The sequence below is a fragment of the Neofelis nebulosa genome, chromosome 8, assembly GCF_028018385.1.
Source record: "Neofelis nebulosa isolate mNeoNeb1 chromosome 8, mNeoNeb1.pri, whole genome shotgun sequence".
Classification (NCBI taxonomy): Eukaryota; Metazoa; Chordata; class Mammalia; order Carnivora; family Felidae; genus Neofelis; species Neofelis nebulosa.
This window is the reverse complement of record NC_080789.1, coordinates 142,452,103-142,478,601: the sequence shown is the minus strand read 5'-3', so window position 1 is coordinate 142,478,601 and position 26,499 is coordinate 142,452,103. Positions and strand designations below refer to the sequence as shown.

At 43.9% G+C, this 26,499-nt stretch overlaps 1 protein-coding gene across 11 annotated transcripts in view; it reads right to left on the bottom strand.

Moving 5' to 3' along the window:
- Positions 1 to 26,499, bottom strand: part of DIP2C (disco interacting protein 2 homolog C) — a 416,980-nt gene that overhangs the window by 177,454 nt on the left and 213,027 nt on the right. For 10 of the 11 annotated variants that reach the window (XM_058682051.1, XM_058682054.1, XM_058682050.1 and 7 more), the window contains one exon: positions 21,395 to 21,505. In XM_058682051.1, the coding sequence (XP_058538034.1) occupies positions 21,395 to 21,505 (111 nt within the window). Of the gene's footprint in view, positions 1 to 21,394; positions 21,506 to 22,544; positions 22,750 to 26,499 lie in introns of those variants that run through there. The other variant, XM_058682057.1, reaches the window with a different exon arrangement.

Genomic DNA, 26,499 nt, shown 5'->3' with positions numbered 1-26,499 from the left:
AAGAGGGAGAGCGCTAGACCTTGTCATGGATATCGGCGAGCCCAGTGTGACCAGGCTAGAGCTGGAAGCACTCCTGCTTCATTAAGATATGTGTTCTGGTTGTCACAGAATTTTGTGTGGACACTGTTTTAACTCATCATTTGCAATGACACTGTCCCTAAAGGGACGTCAGCTGTACAATATATCATTGTTTCCTTTCCTATAATCTGTTCTGATTTCAAGATTTTCTCTTTATCTTCGGTTTTCTTCGGCTTGACCACAATGTACCCAGGAGTGTCTTTCCTGGTCTTCAACCTGTTTGGGGTTCACTCTTCTTAAATCTGAGGTTTACAACAAATCTGCAGAGATTCTTATGATTTCTGCAGGTATTTTGTCCTCCCGTCTCCTCCGGGGACTCCACCTATATTTGTGTCAGGCTGTCTACTGGCTCATAGATCACTAGGACTTTCTTCGGTGCTTTTGATCTATTTTCTGCTACTCAGACCCAATCACTTTTATGACCTACGTCCAGGTTTCCTGAGTACCCCACTCGGTCCAATCCTGTATTATGCCTATCCACCCAAAGTTCTCGATTTTTATGTATGTTTTCAGATAATAGTTCTATTTGGCTCCTTTTATAATTTCCATTACTGTGCTCAGTTCCCTATTGTTCCTTCATTTTATTTTTTTTATTTATTTTTTTATTTTATTTATTTTTTTTTTCAACATTTATTTATTTTTGGGACAGAGAGAGACAGAGCACGAACGGGGGAGGGGCAGAGAGAGAGGGAGACACGGAATCGGAAGCAGGCTCCGGGCTCCGAGCCGTCAGCCCAGAGCCTGACGCGGGGCTCGAACCCACGGACCGCGAGATCGTGACCTGGCTGAAGTCGGACGCCCCACCGACTGCGCCACCCAGGTGCCCCTGTTCCTTCATTTTAAATATATTTTCCTTTAACTCCTTATACAACTTATAATAGCTGCTTTAACATCCCTGTCTGCAGTTGGCTTTATTAACTGTTTTCTCTTGACTATGGGTCATGTTTTCCTATTTCCTCACATGTCCAGAAGATTTTGGTAGAACAATGGAGCCTGTGGATAACACTTCATGAAGATGAGGTTCTCTGCTGAGTACTGATTTTTGTCCCAGCAGTCAATTAAGCTGGCCAGACTCAGGTTCTAGACTATGGCCCCACCACTAGCAGCTGGAACCCATGCAGAGTGGAATTCAAGTCCCCACAGGCAACCACAGTCCAGGGTTTGCCACAAATCTGAATGGAGTTTGCACCCAGATTTGGGGGCCCCTGGCTTTGTGGCTCTTTCTCTCCCAAAATTTTCCCTCATCTCCAGCTGTTCTGAAAGTCCCGAATTCTTTTTTCTGACACATTAAGCTAGTAACTCAATGGCTTTCAGCTTGGGTTTTAGAAGTCCCAGACTATGCAAACGGGGAGTATCTTCAAGGCAAAAGCCAAATAAATAAGAATCTCACATTGCGCCACACCCTTCTTTCAAGTGGTCCCTCCATATTTAGCCAAGGTTTGGGAGTTGCTCTCCAGTTCAAGTAATTATTAATATTGTGTCAAATTGTTATTGTAATATGTGGAAAGGCTGGTCTCATACCAGCTCCAGAACCAGATCCTACATTCCTTAAGAATTTAATAGGATTGTCCAAGTCAAGTAAAATATAAGTTCAAATCTACTTGGGGCACCTGGGTGGCTCAGTCAGTTAAGCATCTGACTCTTGATCTCAGCTCAGGTCATGATCTCACAGTTTGTGAGATTGAGCCCCATGTTGAGCTCTGGGCCAACAGTGCAGAGCCTGCTTGGGATTCTCTCTCTCCCTCCTCCCCTGCTTGTGCACCCTCACTCTCTCTTTCTCCCTTCCTCCCTCCCTCTCTTTCTCTCTCAAAAATAATTAAATAAACATTAAAAAAAAAACTCTACTCAGTTGAGAATGAGTTGATGGACAACTCTTACCTAAATTAAACCCTTCATAAAGTGACTTTTTAAAAATTTGTGACATTAAAAAAAAAAAAAAAAAAAAAAAAACCAGGGGCGCCTGGGTGGCTCAGTCGGTTAAGCGTCCGACTTCGGCTCAGGTCATGATCTAACAGTCCGTGGGTTCGAGCCCCGCGTCGGCCTCTGTGCTGATAGCTCCGAGCCTGGAGCCTGCTTCAGATTCTGTGTCTCCCTCTCTCTCTGCCCCTCCCCTATTCATGCTCTGTGTCTGTCTCAAAAATAAATAAACGTTAAAAAAAAAAACTTTAAAAAAAATACTAGAATCAACTGAAAACACCCAAGGCTTACAGGGAACACCACCACTTGGCCATATGTTTCCTAAAAGGAAATTAGTCGAAACAAGTGACTCCCAAAATTTCAAGTCAAAGGCACAAATTATGTTTTTTTGGGGGGTTGTTATTCTTCATATGACAACTTTAGGTTATACCATCGAGGCAGTTACTAAAACTGCAGGCTACCTGCATACCTTCACTGTGGCTCCACAGCTCAGCTCACCACTTTAAGAAAAATACTTTAGTTTTCTGATTGCAAGTTAAACTTAAGGAAAACAAATTTTGTTTAAGAATCCATTTGAGTGATTCAGTTTTTTACACAGAGTTTCTTCCTCTAATTAGTAAACAGTCAACAAAATGCAAATCCAGCTAATAGCTACTCAATGAACTTCTCACAAGTATCTGGGATGCGCTCACCTGGAATCAGCAACGAGCAAGGGGAGATGCAGCCTCACTACTCTTAGTTTCTGGCAGCTTCTGGCACTACCAGCAATTCCCGTTTGTTAAGGAAGTCAGCACACACACTAACTTGGGGCAAATCGTCAACCTCTGTGGACCTATGTGCAACACAGTTCTATTTAATGATCTATTCAATTCTCCTTTTCAAAAAGGCAACTCTGTTCTCTTTTTGCCATAGCAGGGGTTTAGAGAAATTGACAGTGTGTTTGTAAAATTTCCATGGAAGTGCAATCAAGTTTGGAGAGCCAAACAGACGGCATCTACTGCACAGAGCCTATGAGCTCATAGGTGGTGGGCAGGGATCTTGTCCCCCAGGTTCTGCTGCCTGGAGAGGCGTCTGTTCATCTGCCCGGTGCCTGTGGAAGGTGGCCAATGAAAGCAACAAATCCTCCCTCTCCTGTTTCTTCTGTCTCACATTATGAACAGGGATGCACACCCGACTAGCAAAACTCCCTTCCTGGACTGAACTGACCAATTCAAGCTACTTCAGATTTACCTCCTAATCTTTCTTTAGTGTATTCCTCCAAAAGGCCCAATTTTTAGCAAAGTAACCAAAACAAAAGCCACAACCCTGAAACCCACGCTTGCTCTACCGAGAGAGAGAGAGAGAGAGAGAGAGAATGTGTACCTGGGGTTGCCATGGGACACCAAAAGCCCCACAACATGCAAACGGAACACACACATCCACACAACCTCTAGTGCACGAACCTCCCTCCTCAATGCCCTGAGTTGTGCTTAAACAATTAACCTCTTGTGCTTAACATAAAACCACCTCCACCACCACAATGGATATCCAGCATGTCTTAGAAGTTTTACAAAGTTTTAGATCCTTTTTATATATGGTCTTCTTTTTGCCTCAAAGTTGATATGCTTTTCATTTTCTCCTCATTTCCTATCTGACCATGATTTGGCCAATATAATTAAAATTCTTGTGTTTAAAGTTATTTTACTTTTAAACAATTAAATGAACCATACCAAAATATTAACAGTAGTCATTTAAGAATGATGAAATTATAGGGGTACCTGGGTGGTGCAGCTGCTCAAGCCATCGACTCTTGACTTCGGCTCAGGTTGCAATCTCCCAGTTCATGGGTTCGAGCCCTGTTGGGCTCTGTGCTAACAGTGTAGAGCCTGCTTGGGAATCTCTCTCACTCTCTGCTGCTCGTGCACACATGCATGCTCTCTCAAAATAAACACTTAAAAAAAAAAAAAAAAAAAGAATACGGACAATACAACGTATTGATTTTTGTTCATCCTTTTTGGCGTTTACTAAGTGTTTTGCTTTGAGGATACGTTACTCTGAAAACCCAATAAAAATATACTTTTAATATAAAATGATTTTAGTGAAGATGACAGGTACATTTTAAATAAACTGTGTATAGAGGCACCTGGGTGGCTAAGGTGGCTGAGCCTCAGGTCATGATCTAGCAGTCCGTGGGTTCAAGCCCCTCGTTGGGCTCTGTGCTGACAGCTCGGAGGCTAGAGCCTGCTTCAGATTCTGTTTCTCCCTCTCTTTCTGCCCCTCCCTGGCTCATACTTGCTCTCTCTCAAAAATAAACATTAAAAAAATTTTTTTAAATAAATTGTGTATCTTTCCCATAAAAGTAAAAGACTTTTTAAAAATTGCTCATACTACACACGAGTCTGCTAAGTTTTTTCACAAAATTGAGAGAAAATAGAAAAGTAGAATATTTCTAGTCACCTAGAGACCAGCACACCCAGCCAGGGGCTGCTCTTCTGGCCTATGCCCCAGAATGAAAACAAGAGTTTACCTATAGTTGACCAGGAGTAAGAAAGAAATGTTTGCTGTAAGTCATGAAGATGTTGTTTGTTTACAGCAAAACTGAACAATACATACAAGTGAGTAACTAAACTTCAGACTATTTTCAAAGAGGCAACTCTATGTGTTATCTTAATAACAAAACAATGGCATAATAAATACTTAAAAATATCTATCCATAGTACTCAGAAGGTTCCATCAGACTACGTATTGAATAATACGTAGGTAAAATTAGGTAAAATAACAGGATGATCCCTTCCCAAAATGCACCATGGTGTTAGCACCCAGACCCCTGGGAGAGGCATGCTAATCCGATCAAAACTAAACAAGGACAATATGTGGAAAGACATGAGCTCCCCTGTAGCTGAAGATGAGCTTCTTGAGGATGTGAGGTAATGATGGCAAATAGGGTTCCCTGCCCTATAAGAATAAAATCTTTAGATCAAAATTTCCCTCTGTGTGTTAAGGTGTTGTCCCATTCTAACCCCCTAGTGTCCTCGACTGCTAACTCAGATGCTAAACTGCTAACCTTCCACAGAGTGACCAGGTCTTTTTGGAAAAATGTTTTGAAATACAGTGAGTTGTTGGGGACAGACTGACCCACGTCACCGTGCCTCTCCGGGGCCTCCTGACCTTCCTTCTCCCTTTTCCCTCCATGGGGCTGGGGTCCTCACAGAAGACAAGGGACAAATCCTCCTCCTTTGTGGGCCAGCACCAGTGGGCACCTCTGGGAAGCCCTGGGCAGTTCCGAGGGCCCTTGGACACAGGACGGGGGCACACTAGGTGCACAGAAGATGCGAGAGGGGCATTTGCTGAGAATAAGTTCATAGTTCTTAGCCTAAAACCCAGACCAATCCTACGAGAGCTCACAAAACTAAAACCTTTTAGAAAAATACAGGTAGGTAGGTAGGTGGCTACACAACCAATCTCCCCCTGAAAGCCCAACATCTCCTAAAACGAGACTACGAAGTCCAGCAGCTACGACGCACAGGAGATCCATTACAGCCTTCAATCGAGTGTTGCTGAACCTTCACCACAAAGGTCCTGGACATCATTTTCACCCAGCCACGTGATTCAGACACGAGGCGTTGGCCGGGCGGTGGAACGTGCCAGGTACCAGTGAGCAACAGCCGGAGTGAAGAGTGTAGCAGGCAGCAGCGACAACAGTGGACCACACTGGGCGAGCTCAGCCCCAGTGAGGGGCCCAAATACAGGCACCAGGAGAAAACCATCTGGCTCTAGAGCTGTACTCTTACTTCCACAGGTCAGAGAATGTTACCTTCTACAATTTCTAAGGATCAAAGGAGACGGGTACCCAAAACAGGTCAAAGATACTCCAGGCTGCTCGCAGAGAGGCCAGGAAGTGGCACTCTGTCATCTCACGTAAGGCGAACACGATTTCAGTTTGAGATTCCAAGTCAGTAATAGCTTGCTGACCGCTGGTGGTTTCCACCTCGTCCCTGCACACCAAAAGCGTGAATTCTCAAAGCAGCACTGTCACAGTACTGGCGTTTCTGCAAGCCACATGTCACAGGGCCCTGCAACAGACAGCAGGAAGAGACACAGGCACGAATACAAGCTCCCTGCGCCCACCCTGCACGTGGCCTGCGGACAGTACCCTGCTCTCCCTGCAGCTGCCAGAATGCTCTCGAAGGTCACAGGGCCTTCTCTTCACAAGAGAAAAGCCTCTTCCAAAGTCTCAGGGAGATCCTTGAACAGGAACATCTCACACAGAAAATTCCACTTGCCCTTTGGTTTCCTGCAGGAAGTAGCCCAACCATTTGCCTAGAAGAAAGTCCTATCTTGCAATATGGCGAACAACGGGGTATTTGGAAAATAACAGTACAAGTGATCAGAACACCTTTACCCCTCAGAGGGAGGGCACATCTATGTACACCTGGGAGTTTAAATCTTAAGAAAAACTGACATGTGGCCCCCTCACTTCTCCGTCCTGAAGCTGAAAACCACTGCCCATCCCCTGGAGCTCCCACTGGTCACAGAGTCCTCAGTGTCCTACCGTCAGTAACACGCATGTGGGCACTGAGGGGACGGCTGCCCAACTTCACACCAACAGCGAATTAAGCCACGAGAAAGCCTCTGCAACAATGCTGTTTCACAAAAACGGGGCAGTGAAGGCCATGGTTCCAGAACCTGACTACCTGGATTCCTCTAGAGGAGTGTGGGCACATTATTTACCCATCCATGCCTCAGTTTCCCTACGTGCACCTACGTACAGGGGTGGCTCGGAGAACGAATGAGTCAGGGTCCCGAAAGCCTCGGGGCAGAGTGTGGCCCGCAGTAAGGGTGACACCTGTGCCATGCCCTCATCTCTCAACCCGCTACTGCTCAGGATTAACGTCAGCCCGAGCGAGGACAGCCAAGCACTGGAGATACCAAACCTGCGCCGAGAGCCAAGAGGGGCAAGCTTGCCTGTACTCTGACCACTGTCCTGCTACCCTGTCCTCCCAGCCAGCAGCCGTCCCAGTGCATCTCTTTCACGGCTGCCCTATTTGTTCTTTGGGTAGAACACACACCCAGAGGCAGAGGTGCGGCACACTGAGTGAAAATAAAGAGTGAAAGCAAGAACATGGGGATGGTAGGCAGAGTGCGTTTCCAGCGAGGGTGTCCATCAGAGCAGCAGGAAGGGCCATCCCCGGGGCACGTCCACTCCTCCTCTCCCTGAGCTTCAGCTCCGTGAAGATAGGAAGTCCCAGAACACATGGGGTGGGGACAGACGGCTCGTGGAAGGGGGCTCTGGTCCAACAGCTGCCCATTCGACAATTATTCATTGAAACTCTCCTGGGTCACTGCTTGCACTTTTGTCTGTAGAACCGTTTCCAAGGAAGAAAGAACAATGTCGCTATTCAGCCAGTAAGTGAACATGTACCAAATGCTTTCACTGTGCTAGGCTCTGCTCTAGACATAAATTCTCTTTATTCATTATAAACTCATCCCCATGTTTAGCACTTTGAACTAATGCTTTTGTCCTTAGTGAATGGCACGGGAGATAAAACTTTATAACAGCTATAAACTACCCAGGAAAGACACCAAAAGTTAGCAGAAAAACAAAGGCCAATAACCTTGTTCATACAAAACGAGGCAGTGACACTCTGGAATTGTGTGATAGATTCCATGAGTCCCATAAAAAGCACTTAAAGCCGTGTGTGGTACGAAGCAAGTGCTCGAATAAATGTGGACTGTCAGGACCAGGACTACTTGGAGCAAACACCAAGTGTTGCCGTGTGCTAGAGGCCCTGGTTGAACACCGATGCGTGCCAGGCGTTGCTACTGTTCCGCATTTTCTAGAATTTCAAAACACGGAACTGTGCACGATTAGTCTTTGTATCTGGCTTCCTTCTATCAGCAAAATGCGGGGACCCATCCAGCACATCCACCATGGCTCATCTGTCCTTATTACCTCTTGCCTGTCCCTGGCCCTCTGCTTTCACACATAAATTCCAGCCAGTTTGTCTCTGTAGAGGACCCTGTGGGAATCTTTATTAGAACCGAATATAGGAGAGCTGACACCTATACAGGATCACGACTCCTGGGCCCTCATAGCAGGGCACCCATTCATTTAGCTTCTTTCACCACTTTTATATACGATTTTATAATTTTCACCATAAAAGTCTTACACGTCTTCTGTTTCAATTTTCATTAGGTTCTTTATAAGTTGCTTTTTGTTTTTTAGTTTATGGAATCTTCGTATTACTTATTGGGAAAAAATTTTAAGAAAACTAAGAAACAAGATCACCAGGAAACAACAGAAATATTCAACAGAATTAAAAGCTCCATTTAATTTTAACTTTTCTTCTTTTTAGAGAGAGCACATGGGCAGAGTAGGGGGGGAGGGGGAGGGGGAGAGGGAGAGGGAGAGAGAGAGAGAGAATGAATGAATGAATCCCAAGCAGGCTCCATGCCCAGCACAGAGCCTGTGACCTGAGCCAAAATTAAGAGTGGGACACTCAACTGACTGAGCCACCCAGGCACCGTTAATTTTTACATTTTAAAATCTACTGTATGTACAACTAAAAAAAATTGTTTAATGTTTATTCATTTTTGAGACAGAGCATGAGTGGTGGGGGGAAGAGAGTGGGGAGGGGAGAAAGAGAGAGAGACAACAGAATCTGAAGCAGGTTCCAGGCTCTGAGCTGTCAGCACAGAGCCTGATGTGGGGCTCGAACTCACAAACCATGAGATCATGACCTGAAGTCGGACACTTAACCAAATGAGCCACCCAGATGTCCCTGTACATACAACTTTTTAAATCACATTTTGACACTTAAGTATGTAGACATAGGATTTTTGTTTGTTCAGGGTATATTGATCCATTTGCTAAACACTCATTATTTCTAAAGCCTGGATATTACTTTGGAATTTTTATGGAGATAACATCATCCAATTTTCCTTTCCCATCACTGTCAGCATCCATTATTGACACATTATTCTGTCCTAGAATGAACTGGGAAGGGTCCTTCTCTCCTCTTTCCACTCTCTAAAACTACAGAGAATCAGACTGGTTAATTACTTGATAGTGGGATATAACTTAAATACAAAGCCTTCTGAGCCTGCTGTGTTCTTTGTGAAAAAGTTTCTAGATACTCTTTCCTTTTAGTTATGGCCATAGGACTACTCAAGGTTTCCACTTCTTCATAAGATTTTATATTAGGAATTTGTCCATTTAAGTTTCAAACTTACTGTCCTATAGTTACACTATTCTGATTATCTTGTTTTCTCCAATATATCTGTAGTAACATGTCCCATTTTTAATTCCTTATACCATTCACTTGTCTTGTTTCATATTTCTGACTGCAGATTCTCCAACATTATTAGTATTTTCCAAAAATAACTTTCACCTTTGTTGATCCTCTAAATGTTATTATCCTTTCATTTTTTTTTTTTAACAGATTTTTATTTTTAGGGAAATTTTAGATTTAGGGAAAAACTGAGTGGGAAGTACAACATGTTCCAATTATCCCCCTCACCTCTGCACACACTTACCCCCCTACACTGATGTCTTACTTTAGTACAACTAATGAGACAATATTGGTACATTATTAACTAAAGTCCATAGTTTACGTTAGGGTTCAATCTTGGTGCTGTACGTTCTTTGTGTTTTGATGACTGCAGAAGGACATGAATACACGGTCACAGTGTCATATTGAATAGATTCACTGCCTAAAAATCCTCTGTGCTCTACCTGTTCATCCCCTCCTTCCCGAGCACCTGGAAACCGATCTTTTTGCTGCCTCCACAGTTCTGTCTTTTCCAGAATGTCATGCATTTGGCACCATAGAGTCTTTTCAAATTGGCTTCTTATATTTTTGTAACATGCATTTACAGTTTCTTCATGTCTTTTCAAGGCTTGATAATTTCATTTTAGCACTAAATATTCTATGCTAATGGATTACCACAATATATTTATCCATTCATTTGGGTTTTAATTTTTAACTTTTTTTAAATGTTTTTATTTAACCTTGAGACAGAGAGCGAGCATGAGCAGGGGAGGGGCAGAGAGAGAGGGAGGCAGAGAATCTGAAGCAGGCTCCAGGCTCCGAGCCGTCAGCACAGAGCCCGACACGGGGCTCAAACTCACAGACTGTGAGATCATGACCTGAGCCAAAGTCAGACGCTCAACCGACTGAGCCACCCAGGTGCCCCTCCAGTCTTGCACTGTTTTTTATTTTTTATTTTTTTACTGTTTATTTTTGAGAGGCAGAGAGAGTATGAGCAGGGTAGGGGGCAGAGAGAAAGGGAGACACAGAATCCAAAACAGGCTCCAGGCTCCAAGCCGTTAGCACAGAGCCCGACGCGGGGCTCGAACCCACAAACCGTGAGATCATGACCTGAACCGAAGTCGGAATCTTAACCGACTGAGCCACCCAGGCACCCTGATCCATTCATTTGTTAAAGGACATCTTGGTGCTTTTAAGTTTAGGCAATGAATGAATAAAGCTGCTATAAACATTCATATGCAAATTTCTGTATGGATTTATTTCCAACACATTTGGGTAAATACCAAGGAATATGATTGCTGGATCATATGGTACTGGTAGGTTCTGTTTTGTAAGAAACTAGCAAACGTTATTCCTAAGTGGCTGTACCAGTCCACATTCCCAGCAGTAATGAGAGTTCCTGTGGCTTCACATCCTTGCCTGCATTTGATGTTGTCAGGGTCCTGGATTTTTGTCATTCTAATAGTGGTATCTCATGATTACTTTAATTTGCAATTCTCTAATGATAAATGACACTCAGCATCTTTTCTTTTGTGTATTTGCCATCTGTATGCCTTCTTTGGTAAGGTGTCAGTTCAGATTTTTCCCCCACTTCTTAATGGGTTGTTTTCCTACTCAGGGTCTGAAAAGTTTTTTGTATATCCTGGACACCAGGGTTTTTTTTTTTTTTTATCAGAAATGTGTTTTGCAAAGATTTTTCTCCCAGTCTATGGTTTGCCTTTTCATTCTGTCGTTTGCAAGGCAGAAATCTCTAATTTTATTGAAGCTCAACTTATCAAATTTTTTTGTCTCTCGCAAATTATGCTTTTGGCATTGTACTTAAAAAGTCATCACCAAACCCAAGGTTATATTTTTATATTTTATATTATATATACATTTTTCATATATTATATATATATTATATATGTATATATTTTATATATATATTTCCCCTATATTATCTTCCAACAATTTTATAGTTGTTGGTTTTATTTGGGTCTATGATGCATTCTGAGTTAATTTTCCAATGGTATGTGTTGAAAAGACTATCATTTCTCTACTGAATTGTCTTTGTCAAATATTGACCATATTTGTGTGCGTCTGTTCTGGGCTATCTATTATGATACATTGATTTATATGTCTATTATTACACCAATAACTCTATCTGTACTATCACTAGTTTTATAGTAAGTCTTGAAGTCAATTAACATCAGTCCTCAACTTTGTTCTTCTTTGTTGTGTTGACTATTATTTAGGGTCTTCTGCCTTTCCATGTAAACTTTAGAATTGACTTGTTGATATTCACAAAATAACTTGCTGCGATTTTGGCCAGAACTGTACTGAATCTATGCATCAAATTGGGAAGAACTGACATCTTGATAATATTGAATCTTCCTATACACGTACATGGAATCTCTCTCCGTTTAGTTAGGATTTCTTTTATCACTTCTATCATTTTCCTCATATAGGCCCCGTACATTTTTAAATTCCATCCAAGTATTTTATTTTGGGGGGGGGGGGCTGATGTAAATGACACTGCCTTTGAATTTCAAATTCCGATTATTTGTTGCTGATATATAAGAAAGTGATTGGTTTCTGTATGTTAACCTTATATCCTGCAACTTTGGTATAATCACTTATTACTTCCAGATTTATTCTTGATTCTTGGAATATACTTTTGATTCCCTTTTACTGTCCTATTGGCATTAGCTAGGACTTCCAGGACAATATTGAAAAGGAACAGTGAGAGGGGACATCCTTGCCTTGCTCCTGACTTGGTGGTAAATCACTTAGTATGATGTTAACTGTAATTTTTTTTAGATGTTCTTTATCAAATTGAGGAGGTTCCCCTGAGTTCCTAGTTTGCAGGGAGTTTTTAATCATGAACGGTTGTTAGATTTTGTCAAATGCTTTTTCTGTATCTATTGGTAGAGTCATATGGGTTGTTGTCCTTAGTTTGCTGATGTGATGAATTACATTAATTTATTTCCAAACATTAAATCAGCCTTGCATACCTGGAATAAATCCCACTTGGTAATGGTATATGGTTTTTATACATTATTGCATTTTATTTGCTATTTTGTTGCAGAAATTTATATATTCATGAGAGACAGCCTGCAGTTTTCCTTTCCAGGAGAGATACTAACCTGTAGTTTCCCTTTCTTGAAATGCTTTTGTTACAGTTTTTGGTATCAGGTTAAATGCTGGTCTCACAGAACGATAAGGAAGCATTCCCTCTACTTTTATCTATAGGAACTGAATGTAAAAATGGATACAATCTCTTCCTTAGATGTTTGGTAGAATTCACTAGTAACCCATCTGAGCCTGGTGCTTTGCTTTGGAAATTAATTACTGATTTTTTAAATAGACACAGCCTTATTCAGATTGTCCATTTCTTCTCGTGTGACTGTTGACAGATTGTGTATTTCAAGGAATGGATCCATTTCACCTACATAATCAAATCTGTGGACATAGGGTTGCTCATAATATTCCTTCATCATCCTTTACTGTCCTTTATTCCTACTATAAGTAGTAATAATCAGTTTTTCATTTCTGGTACTAGTAATTTTTATCTTCTCTGGTTCTTTTTAGTTAACCTAGTTTATTTTTATTGATCTTTTCAAAGAACCAGTTTTTGTCTTCTTTGATTTTCTTGCTTTTCAATTGCATTATCTCTTAAGTTTTACTATTTTTCTTTTTTTTTTAATGTTTATTTCTGAGACAGAGAGAGACAGAGCATGAGCGGGGGAGGGGCAGAGAGAGAGGGAGACACAGAATCCGAAGCAGGCTCCAGGCTCCGAGCTGTCAGCACAGAGCCCGACGTGGGGCTTGAACTCGCGGACTGTGAGATCATGAGTTTTGTTGCATCCCGCAAATTTTGATCACCTTTATTTTCTCTTTTTTAGTTCAAAGTATTTTCCAAATTTCTTAGGCTTCTTTGATCTGTGTATTATTCAGAAAAGTGCTGTCTACTCTCCAAGAAAGTGGGAGTTCTCCAGTTATGGGTCAGAAATTTTTAGGATAAGTCCACTGTGGTCTGCAAGAATATTTTTATTCCTGTTCCCTTCCATTTAAGGTGTGTTGTATGGCCCAGCATGTGGTCTATTTTGGTGACTGTTCCGTGTGAGCTTGGGGATGCGTACTCTGCTGTTGTTGCATGGAACACACTCCCAACATCAATCAAATGCAGCTGATCCCACTGAACTCTTCAGTTCAACCATGTCCTCACTGAACTGCTGCCCGTTGGGTCTGTCCACCCGGATACAGAGATGCTGAAGTCTTCACTGTAGCCATGGGTTTGTCTATTTATGCCTGCAGACTTACGGTTCCTGCCTCATGTATCGTGATATTTTAGTAAGGCAGGTATACATTAAGAACTATGTCTTCTTAGAGAATCAACTTCTTTATCACATGTAATGCCTGATAACTTTTCTTGCTCTTAAGTCGGCTCCATAAGAAAATGTAGCTATTCCAGCTTTTTTAAAAATTAGTGTTAGCATGCGGAGCACCTGGGTTGCTCAGTCAGTTGGGTGTCCGACTTCGGCTCAGGTCACGATCTCACGATCTCACGTCTCGTGAGTTTGAGCCCCGCGTCGGGCTCTGTGCTGACAGCTCAGAGCCTGGAGCCTGCTTCGGATTCCTTGTCTCCCTCTCTCTCTCTGCCCCTCCCCCACTCGTACTCTCAAAAATAAACAAATATTAAAAAAATATCAGTGTGAGCATGGTGTATCTTTCTCCGTGTCTTCACTTTCAACCTAGGTCTTTACATTTATTTTTTTATTTATTTATTTTTTTTATTTATTTATTTTTGGGACAGAGAGAGACAGAGCATGAACGGGGGAGGGGCAGAGAGAGAGGGAGACACAGAATCGGAAGCAGGCTCCAGGCTCCGAGCCATCAGCCCAGAGCCCGACGCGGGGCTCGAACTCACGGACCGCGAGATCGTGACCTGGCTGAAGTCGGACGCTTAACCGACTGCGCCACCCAGGCGCCCCCTAGGTCTTTACATTTAAAGGGCATTTCTTATAGACCACATACAGTGGGTTTGTCTACTCTGAAGGTGTAAGTGGAGCAGGTAGGTCAATGACATTTAAAGTGATTTGTATGTTTGGGTTACCGTTTAACAGGTTGTTACTCTTACCTACTTATTGCACTTATTCTTTGTCTTCTACTCTTTTTCTGCCCTTTCCAGTTTTAATTGGATGTTATCTATGATCTGACTTTTACTCCTCTCTGGGCATATCAATTATACTTCATTTTTTTTACTTTATTATGTAGTTGCCCTTAAATTCACAGTGTGCATTTATAAATAACCCAAGTCCGCTTTCAAACAGCACTCTAAGACTTCAAGGGTAGTACAGATGTTTTATAACAGAGCACTCTCAACTCCTCCCTCCTGCCCCCTATAACATCACTACCGTTCATGTCACTCATGCATCTGCACCCAGCACACTGTTCCTATTATTACTCTGATTTGTAAAAATAACAGATTCTACTTCATCTTCGCGTAACCCTTCTCTAACATTCCTCCTTTATGTAGATCCGAATTTCTGACCCCGCCACTTGCGGTCTACTGATGAGCCCATTCATCATCGCTGTTACAGTTGTCTCTGACTTCTGGCATTGCCCTTCCATTCTTTCCAGGTTGTCCATCTCTCTGCTTCCAAGGCCCACCCCTAGTTTTCCCTGTGACTTCATTTTGCTGACAGACCAAACAGGGGTGCTGGTTTTCCATTTGCTAAGCTTCTTTCTTGTACAGATCCATGTGAAGTGTGCATGCTGTCATGGAAGCCGAAACGATCTCCTCTACTCCATTTTACTCTGTTATTTCTCATTTCTCCGGGACTTAATCTTCCTTTTCCAACTTAAGTTAAATCCTTATTTCTTCACTTTCCAGGATTTCATATTACCTAATGTAAATATTTTAGGCTATCAATTTCTAGGTAACACTTCGCTGTACCCAACAAATTTTGACTATTCTTTCACCTGAAATACAATAGCCTCTTAACGTCTCCCTGCTTTCAGACAGGAACCCACCCCAATTCAACCAACCTATCCCACACTACCTGCTACACACGGACATTTCCAACATGCAAATCTGACTGTCATTTTCTGTTAAAATGACCAGGCCCAGACATCAAAAATGAGTTCGTTTTCATTAGTTTTGGACAAATAGGCCTTCATGGTCTGTCTTCAACCACATCTTCCATCTTCTAAGTCTCTCACAGCCGTGGTTCTAGTGTGGCTCCGTGGGATGACACCTTCTGCTGTGGCAGTTTTCTACGCCTGCACTGCCCAGTGGAGCAGCCGCTGGTCTTAAATACGGCTGGCGAAGCAGAAGAGAGGTCCCATGTGGGTACTGGCTACCACACTGTGTGGTGCAGTTGGACACAGCTGGGCCTGTCTTTCACGGGGAATACTGAACCAGGTATGCGGTCTGATTTAGTGCCTTCTACTCTTACTCTGCTGTGCAAAATATGTTCTGATGTATACTAAATAATGACAAAACTTATTTCAGACAGAATCGGATCTCAGAGTCAGGCAGCATGTTAAAATCAGTGAATTCAAGCTGACTAGAGAAGGAAGACCTTCTCCATGTAGGAAATTAAACTGTAATGTCAAGGAAGGACTCACTACGGGGTAAACACACTCTGTGGAAGCAAATACAGTGTGTTCTGTATTCTTGGCTCACCGACAGTGCACAGCAAAAGCGCAGCACGCGAAACTGTTTGCACACGTGTTGAACGGGGGCCAGGACACCAGCAACTGAACACTGGAGTAAGTCAGACTGCAAACCGTCAGCAGCGCACAGCCAGCCTCGGGAAGGGGTTCGCACGTGGAAGTTTGTAGTTCATATCATCTCTCAAGTTTGAAAGAGGAATTTCATTTTTACCACATAGCAGTGGTTCTCAAACTCTTAGACTCAAAGGACGTTTTTTAAACTGTTAAAAAGGGGCGAAAACATTTTAAAAGCTTTTGTTTATAGGACTGACGTCTTGATGTTTACTGTATTAGAAAGTAAACTGAAAAACTTTTTAAAATGTGAGATTTCACAATCACCATCTGCACCAACTGTCAGAACGCAGCGCGTGTCCAGCAGCCTCAGGACAATCCACGTACGACCAGGAGGGGATGGGTGTGGACACAGCAGATCATGTGACAGTGTTACTCTGGCAACAGTCTGACCTCACAGATGTCCCTGGAGGGTGGGTGTCCCCCTGGGTCCCTGGACCTGTCTCAGTCTGCTGCGCAGGAGGGAGACAGGGCTCTGTGGTGTTCCACCCAGAGTGTCGGGCCCCTGGAAGGCAACCTCTCTGGTCCATGCACACATGTGAACTGGGATGTGCTTTTTAAAGCTGTGTGTCAGCTCACCAAGAGACAAAACCGTCATTTTAAACATACTACAGTAGGAAACTGTATGCTCCATGTTTATTTTAATGTACCCTAGCTGGTCCTGGTAGGAATAGAAACAACACAAATCTTCAAGTTTTTTCTAGGACTCCTGGATGGGGGAAAAGGGTGTAAAAAAACAGCTAAACTCCCTTTAAGCTCCAACCTAGACTTATTCAGTAAAAGTAACAGAGTTCCTAATACAGAGTTTGACATTTTCTAGGTACTCAGGAAATGCCTGTTTGTTCATTCATGCATTCATTCACTTTCCAAATCAAATTTAAGTTTCCAAATAAAGTTATTTTAAAAAGAGGAGAGGTACACACTACTATAAAGAATTCCAGTAGGACTTCATTACAATGGAAGACCATGGGTTTGGAAATGAAATGGAAAAGTATAGCCAAGAGAGATTAAATTTGAGGCTATGTGGTTGACTGGATTGAGTGTTAATTAGGGCAATTATCAATGAGATAATAGAATTACTTCTTGGTTGACGTCATTTGATCACTAAAGCATCCAAAGTACCTCTGCTGCAAGCTGAGTGGTCTAAGAATTTTAGAAAACAAAATCTCCTGAGGGCCACAAAACTTTTTCTTTTGAGTCTCTTAAATCTTCCAAGCTGGCTCAGGAAAAAAACAAACCAGAAAATCCTGATACCTGTACACTGGCCACAGACCACAATAAGCTCTTAAAGTTTCACATCATATTTTAAAAAATGATATGTGAATATATACTGTAAGAGAAAGTAACTTACAGCGTATTAGTGAAATGTCTAAATTAAGAAAACTCATGACTAGTCTATTTTAACAACAGGAAATAGCAGAGAATAAGGTCATGAGTGAGACCATCAAATGGGCTGAATCGTGACCCACGAGCCCTCACGAGCACTCCTCCAGGGTGGCCACCACGAGACACTTGGGGAGGTGCTCTGTGTGGGTCATAGGCGATGACAGTCCTGATGAACCCCGCTGAGATTCACAAGCACATGCGAAGAGCTTCTGGATAGGTTTCCCCTATATGTAAATTAAGCAGTTATTATTTATTCAAAATTGACAGTAGTATGAATTTTAAAAAATTAGAAGTCTATAAGGAATAACATTTTCATAGTATTCTTTACACAGTAAGTGAACAGCAGGACAAATCCCACCATCTTTAACTTACAAAAACCTTAATCCTCTAAAGCAGAACTGGAGACCATCACCCACACAGCTGGAGGGCACCAGTCACCAGGAATTCCCACCTCACGTGCCCCAGGCTGACCCAGCCTCAAGGTCCTGTTGCTGTCACCTTCTAAACAGATGTCAGATCTCACTGGCATGGATGCCTCTCCTAAACGTGCATCAATCTCAGAGTTTTTCCAATTCCTCTACATGCAATCCACAGGCCATAAAGCTGCCAAAGTCCTTCCCAAACCCTAAATCCTCTCCTCTTGTGCCTTTGCATAAAATCTTCAAGGAGTACCCTGTCATCTTCAATATAATGTCTAAGTTCTCAGGCACAGTACACAACAGATCTTAAAATCTGGCCATCCCACCTAACTTCTTGCTTTTCCCCAAATGTGCTATGCTCCTTCACCTTCCTTCCTTCCAGTACTATTAACTAGGCACCATTTTCGATGCTTGCCATACATGAATGAACAAACAAAAAAGACCCCGGTCTTTGTGAGCCTTACATTCCCACGGTAGACAGACAGGTGGATAAATTGGTACACAGATTACTAACATAGGTAGCAAAATGACAGATAGATGGACAGATGACAGGCAGGTAGGCAGGAAGACAGATGGCTGATAGTGCTGGGGTTGGTAACTCAATGGACACACATGAAATCAGGAGGGGAAGGGTAGGGACTACACACAAGGTAGGGATACCGTTTCTTACCATTTTAACAGGGTGGTCAGGGAATGCCTCACAAAAGCAGTAACCCTTGAGCACAGATCTGATGGAAAGGTAACAAGCAATGTATATACATGAGAGGACATTCTAGGCAGCAGGAGCAGGGAGTGAAAGGCCCCATAGCAATCAGGTGCTCAAGAAACATCCAGAAGCCAGCAGAGCTGTGGGAAGAGGATGATATGAAAGACCAGGGAATAATGGGAACCCAGACCACACACACGGTAGATGCGAATCTTACTCTCAGACCGACGGAAGCTACAGGAATACAGAGCAGAGGAGTGTCACCAGCTAACACTAGGTCACTGGTCCAGCTCTTCCCTTGGACTGTGAGCTCCTTTGCCCAAAGCAGGCTGAGCTCTGAGCTCATTCCCGAGTCTGGGTTCTAACTGGAAAGGGCAGACACCAAGCACAGCAGGTGTTACACCACCTCATGGGGATGCTGTCTGATGTGAGCAGAGATTCCGAAGGAGGGCTCCAGGTGGCCCGGATGGAGACAGGTGCAGTTTCCTCCACTACCACCCTCCACCCACGCTTCCCTCCCACATCTACTCCACTCTCCCTACACAGGCTCACGGAAATGCACCTGAGGCCAAGGCAGCACCGTTTCCTACTTTGTCAACCTCTTTCAATGACAGAGGTTTTCTTTTCTCTTTGAAAAGAAAAACAATGAGGCAAGCAGCACCTCGCCTGTCTCCTACAATAGCCAGGAGGATTAGCAAAATATACCTTAGCAAATGCCAGGTAAACTTAGGGTTATCATCCCCACCCCTCCTCATTAGGAAACAGAGGTAACACAGGAAATAGACTGTGCTATGTCTTAATTTCCAATTAAAAAAAAATTTAACACAGAAAGTTAGAGCCTGGAGAACAAGACAAGTTGCAGTCTTCTATGTGGTAAGAAGCCAGATAACAGACCAGACAAAGCTAGACTTGCACCGTTTTGATGAGCTATTCACTGGGCTATCGTTAACAATCACATACCTCCCTGAACTTCTAGTTTCCATCTAGAAGACGGAAAAAAAGAACACTTAACTAGTCTGTGAGAACTGAAGATACCGGTGATAGTAAACGTGTGTCTACATGTACATGTCTACACATCCGCATGTGTCTGTGCGTGTCGGTGTCCACATGTGTGTCTACATGTGTGTGTCTGTGTACAGGTCTACACATGTGCCTACACATGTGTGTCTATGGGTCTACATATGCAACTGTGTGTATCTATGTGTGTACCTATGTGTTTACGTTTGTGGGTCTACATGCGTCTGTGTTTACACATGTATCTACATACGTATTTACTTTGTGGGGTTATATGTACATTGGTGTGTGTATGAGTGTGTGTCTATGTATGTACCTGTGTCCACTGCATGTACGTGTGACTTTGTATGCATCTATATGTGTCAGTACTTGTGTGTCTACTGTATATGTGACTGTGTCTACGTGGGTGTCTATACCTGTGAGTCTCCCCTATATGTGACTATGTGTATGTTTATGTGAACCTACTTGTGTTTACTGTACGCATGACTTGTATTGTATACACACGTACAATACTAACGTAGTAGCATTAAGACAGTGAGGTAGCTGAAGCATTTCATAGAAAGCTGACAGCCCGTGTGTGCCTGCCTCCACCCTCCCGGCTATCTGAAAGAGGCCTGGGTCACCAGAATGAGGATGGGTTCCTGACACATGCTGGCTGTTCACACATCTCTGGAAAACAGAAGGTGGGGTTGAGAACCAGCTCCCGCTTCATTCCATCCCCACACCGTCCCCACATCCAGGCGTGCTGGGGTGTGTGGCAAAGGGGCAGCCCTCAGCATTGGCTGCCTTTCAAGCCCACTCTTCTTCCGCAGATGATGACCAGTGATACCCTAAGATCTGCCCTACCTCTTCCTCCCTCCGGGGAAGGAGCACAGCCAAGATGTCAGGGAGACAGCTCCGTACAGGAAAGGGTGGGGGATGAGGGTTCGTTCTGTCACCCCCACTACTGGGAGGAGGCGTGAAACAGAACCGAGAGCCTTATGTGGTCGACCAGCCCAGCCCTAGGGTGAACTGCCTGAGCTGCCTCGTGCCGTATCCTCGGATTCCTTGTCTGCAACATGAAGGCGCAATAAGTCACCTGTTGGTTAGAAAAACCACGGGAGACAGAGCCTGTCAAAGTGCTCTGCTGAATAGAAAGTAAAGCAGAAACATGATCTTTTGACTGCTGTCATTAGCAATCCACATGTGGCCTGAGCAATGACACTTCCTGACAATTTTCCTTAAAAACTGTAGTGAGGGAAGCAGGAAAAAGCAACTGGAATGTAGGTATCAGGAAAAAAATCTCTCAAAACATAATTAAAAAATTCATCACTGTGCAAGTTTCCTGATGCTAAATTAATGAAAGAAATGCAAGCCAGCCAAACCCAGGTGATGGCTCCAACAGAACGGAATTACTAAGACACAGCACCATAAAATACAAAAGAAATAACAGAGAACATAGAAAAGTTTAAGAATTTTCTTTTTTGAAAACTACTGTTTTGAAAAACAAATCCTGAGGTTAAAATGAAAAATTATACTAGGAACCGAGATAATAAAAACCAAACGGCAAAATTTGTCTCCCGGGAGATTACTGTTCAATTGTCACTGATTTCTAAATAGCAGACAGTATCTATAAGAATGTGAAAAGAGTCACTGTTTACTGAGCTTTAATGTGTACCCCTGAGGGTATATTTGTTTATGAGGTACAATGTCACCAGCTATGATCACACAACCAACCAAAGGACATTCAAACACACCGCACCTCTGCCTCGTCACCACACGGCTGCTGCAGACATGCACCCACCCACCTATCCATTTCAGCATCACATCACAGACTAGGGGGTCAGTGACCTCACGGCCGCACGGTGCCTTACCCGACCGATAGCGCTCATCTCGTGACCCTGAGGACCTTCGGCGGTGATAGCGAGTGGAAGAGGCAGGAGTGACTGGAGCCCGGCGCTCAGGAGGCAAAGCTTGATCCACCCCTGGGTTAAGGGAAACAGCAAAGTAAGATAAGGCTTTACTTGGCAGCCAAAGTTCATCCACTTTGCAGAGTAAATCATTCGGAAGAATAAAGCCCTGACTCACTGCATGCCTACAGCCAAGCTAGAGCTCACAAGGGCATGGCCGGGGTGGGGAGGGTTGGGGACAACGGACAGGAAAGGGAGAAGCGTCCTGGGCAGGGGCAGGCTCATACCCCGACACTACAGCCTTCAGACACCAGCACAGCCTCCCTTACAGCACAAATGTCTATTAGGTCATGTGAAGAGACTGAAGTCTCTAGAACATGGGTAAGAAAACTAGAGCCCAACAAATCAAGTTGTGATTTTCTTTATGTAATACACATACAGGAAGGGTTATATTAATTCTCAAGGAAATTTAAAATCACGTTTATCATTAAGTTACCTATGAAATAAATTTTATAGGGTATCTTAACACCACAATTCAGGTACCAGGATTGAGCATAAATTTTCATCTTTGTTCATTCAAAATTTCTAACTCTGAAACCTTATTCCATTTGATGTGAAATAGCTGAAAATTTTTTATTTCAATATGGCTTTGATGAATTACCTAAAATGATAAAATGGTCAGATAAAAACGACTTGATAGGTATCTGTCAAAAGCTGACCTAAATCTGGCAACCATGATACCTGTTGGACCTCGGAACTAGAGCAGCAAGAAGCACAGTCTAGATAAAACTAAGTAAGTTGACGGGAAATATTTCGTCATTATAGTTCGGAAGTAAAGACATTCTGAGCACTGAGCAAACAGTAATTGTTGCTTCTTCAGAAAAGGACCAGGCAAAACCTGGCAGAGAAAGTAAACCAGAGACAGCAGCTTTATCAGAAACTATTTATGGTTTTCCACGATGGCTCCGCGAGAGTTATTTCCATCAGGGATTTAATACTTCTCTCATGCTGGTGATTTCTGCACCCCAATTCTTTTTTCTTGAAGTAGGATCTACACCCAATGTGAGGCTTGAACTCACAACCCTGATATCAAGACTTGCACACCCCTCTGCACCTGAATTCCTGGTGGCATGTTTGTGGTAGATGACAGGTTAGGTTAACCTCACTACGGACTAACTGTACTCGGTGAACTGCGTTAAGCACTGTGCGGAAGATACCCAGCCCACAGTCGCCTGGTGAGGTTCTGTGAGCTCCTCGTCTAGCAGGCGTATTGACACTTCTTGACGACACAACAGTTCACAGCTACCAAACCTCATCCAGTTGTAGTCTACAAATCATCTTTCTAAAAAAACTACTCTGGATTCTCATTAAAGAGATACACAGAATTTATGACATCAAGGAGTACTATTAAGTCATAATGAAAATTGGTCACTTGGCATTTACATCCATATTTATAAGCATGGATTTAACAATCCCTCTTAATTACCCATTTTAGACAATACATGACTTCTTCACACCAGTGTAGCCGTCACTACACCATTATTAGGATCATGAGTCAGTAGTGTGTTGCAAATACCCTTCTAATCTTACGTGCTTTTATTATTCTGGGGTTAATATCTATCTTTGGGCTCCATCATCTTGGTTTTCAATGTACTTGTTAAATCCTTCAAAATATCCCAACAGAAATGAAAAAATCTTTCCAATGCATTCCTCACTGTGGGCAATCACTGATAACCTGGTAACAGTCTTAGTTTGATTTTCTTTTTCCTTAGAGACCCTCCTGGTGGATCCCCTCCTGTTCTAACCCCAGCTGGCTGGTCCACACCTGCTGCATAACCACCAGGGAAGCACTCCTGCCTCCCAGAACTTGCTTTCGCCTAGAAGACTAAGCAAGATCATGTATAAATTTGAAATCTTGAAAATGTGTATGAATAGATTTACTTAAAAGTTACGTGGGAGCGCCTGGGTGGCTCAGTCGGTTAAGCCTCCAACTTCAGCTCAGGTCATGATCTTGTGGTTCTTGAATTCAGGCCCCACAACAGGCTCTGTGCTGACAGCTGAGAGTCTGGAGCCTGCTTCAGATTCCTTGTCTCCCTCTCTCTCTCTCTCTGCCTCCCCAACCACCCCCGCCCCCCAGCCCGCTCACATTCTCTCTCTCTCTCAAAAAATAAAAAAAAAAATTTTAAGTTATATGCATTCATTACCTCTCAAGTATTGTTCTTAAGTTACATGTCATTCTGACGGTATATTCTTTATGAAAAATCTGTTTTTTTCTTTTCTCCTCTACTTTCACAATTTTTTCTTTCCTGCCACCAAAGGAGTTGCAAGCCTGTGTCTTCTGTGGTGAGGTTATCACCATATCTACCTGCAGCAGATCTTTTATCTGAGCTGTTCCATTTACCCAAAGAAGAGCCCTCCCCAGTCCCCTGTCTTGTGAGACACCTGTCAACACAGAAGCATTTGTCATTTGGGGCTGAAGCTGTTTCTCACCCTCCAGGGCACATGCTCCAGTTCGGCACTGCCTGGTACCCCGACTCCAAAGGTTCTCAGTTCCACTTCTCCAGAGAACGAACATCTCTGGGGGAGTGGGGAAGACGTGGACCACCTGGTTCCAAGGCGCTAAGCCTACCCCCTCCCCCTCTCATGGTGCCCATGAAACCAGCACCGTCACTTGTCACATCCTCCCCCCTGCTAAACTTGGCAGCCTAGTCATCAACCCCAGAGATCATAAAACCCTGTCATGGACTCTCCCACTCTTTCGTCCTGTGGATGACACTTCATCCGTTTACAGACACCTTAGTGCAGTTCCAGGAAGCAGAGCTAAATGTGCATATTCAAGCCGCTGAGGTCAAACAGTGCCTGATTTATGCATATATTCAAGTCTGGCGTTCAATTTCAGCCATGCCACAGACCTAGTGCATTCAAACACGCTTCCTGGAATTAACTTTCACCCCGCTCGGGTCCCCAGGTGACCACGTACTTCTGGGAAATGCAGTCACGGGACACAGACCAGTGCCCGCCTGTCCACAGAGGTGCACATCTGTCTTCAACCAATTTCGCGTGCAAACACTGTGCACGTTTACAGGCTTCACAGGCTGAAGTTCACAGCTTACAGCACAAGTTTTAAAAGGAATGAGTTATTTTGATAAAAGAAAAACAGCTTCAACAGGTCACTGGCAACAGAGCATTTAAAACAAACTAAAATGTTAGCGTAGCATGTGCATACCCACCATTAATTTTAATCTGACCTCACTGCGAATGAAATCTGAAGTACTGTCAAGGTAATGTTCTGACGGGAAGAAGCCATCAGTCAAATCTACAGCTGAAATCAGAATTTCCAACGTGTCACCACAGGAGGACCCAGAGGTAGTAACTGAGGGTCCTTCCTGTTGAATTCCATAAAGTGAGTACGCGAATCATTACTCAAACACACAGAGCTCAGCACACAACTAGCCGAGGGCCCATGTTCACACCACAACTGGAAACGAGCTCTCAGGAAAAGCACAGAGCAACCAGAGTGCCTACAACAGGATGCGTGAGTCGGATCTGAGAGACGTCACTGGAAGGTGAGCCGTCTCATGGGAGGCGGGGTAACCCTCCAGAAACACACAAATCTCAGGGGGGGGGGGAATGACAGGGATGGAGAGGAGCTATCTCCTGGGCACTTACTAAGCATCAGGTCCCACGTGAACTGAGGGAAAGAGCACCAGAGACAACATCCTCTCGGATACCCATCACTGTGACCCTGGGCCTCAGTTTCCCATCTGTACACAGCCACGACACTTTCAAGTAGCACGTGAATGTTCTCGGGTAGCTGCCCCTTCCCTTGAGATGGGTGCCCCCCCACACCAGGGATCTCGCTCTCCCTCTCGCTCTCCCTCTCTCTCCCTCTCGAGATCCACCCCGCCAGCACTCCAGGCTCACAACAACGCTCTGGTGGCTGGGTCCTCGTGGCAGAGGCCGTGTGCTGCTTGGTGCTGCGCTCTTGATACAATGGCCATTTGTCACATGGCTGAATCTAGCTGGTACCTTGAAGCCACCAAGAAGTGCCTTCATGATCTCACTGCCAGACTACTCATCCACCAGTGATCTTCTCAGGACACAGTGCTGCCCAGGAGTTAAATCCAGGCCACTGAGAGCTATGAGGTCATCTGACAACAATGTGGTCTCCATCTTCTTACTCAGGAGGCTGTGGTCAGGAGCTAGGATGTCTGTGGGCTCCTCTCCTCCCTGGGCCGAATGGCCCCTGGCCCGCAGGAGGGGCTCAGTGATGTTCCTGAACCAACATGGGATGTTTTCACAGCATGTGCGGGTCCTCGCAAGGCTCCTGCAAGGCTTCAGTTCAGCCATGACCATGAGATTTTGGTTTTCCTCAAGAGTTGCAAAGGGACGCCAAGTACGACTCATGAGAGGAAGGAACCCCAGTAGCCTAAGGGGGGAGGAGAGGGGTGGCCAGGATGGGAGAGAGGGACCCGGCCTCCAGGCCCCTGACCTTCAGCGACGCCACTTCCAACACATGATGAACAAAGGACTCACTGAAGAAAATTCTTGACAACGCAGTTCTGTCACTCCAACAACCCACCAATTCCAGACCCTCAAATACAAATACACCCAGTGAATTCGTCATCACTACAGGCAACCAGACACCAGAAACCACAACAATCCCTACAGTAACCTGGAAATATGGGCCTCGGGGCTCCAGCACTCTGACGCACCATGTGCCATGGGCCAGGAGACCTGTGGTGTAGACAACACGGGGTCATTCAGGATGGCAAATGTTCCAGAAAACATCAAGACTTTTCCAGACAGCAAGGGAAAGAAGACACTGATAAATCTTGGTTTTCAACATATTTTCAAAAGAAATCATGAAAGATACACAGAAGAGGACTTGAAGAAAAACGTATATGGGAGTCAAAACCAGAAGACCTTGATCCAGACTCTGGTCTGACTCTTACCACATGCACAACTGGACAAATCCCTCAGCTGCTACCTCAGCTCCCATGTATGTTGGGGTGCAGACATGGACACGGTCACCTGTGACATCCCCCAGGACCCTTGCTGGAACGGAC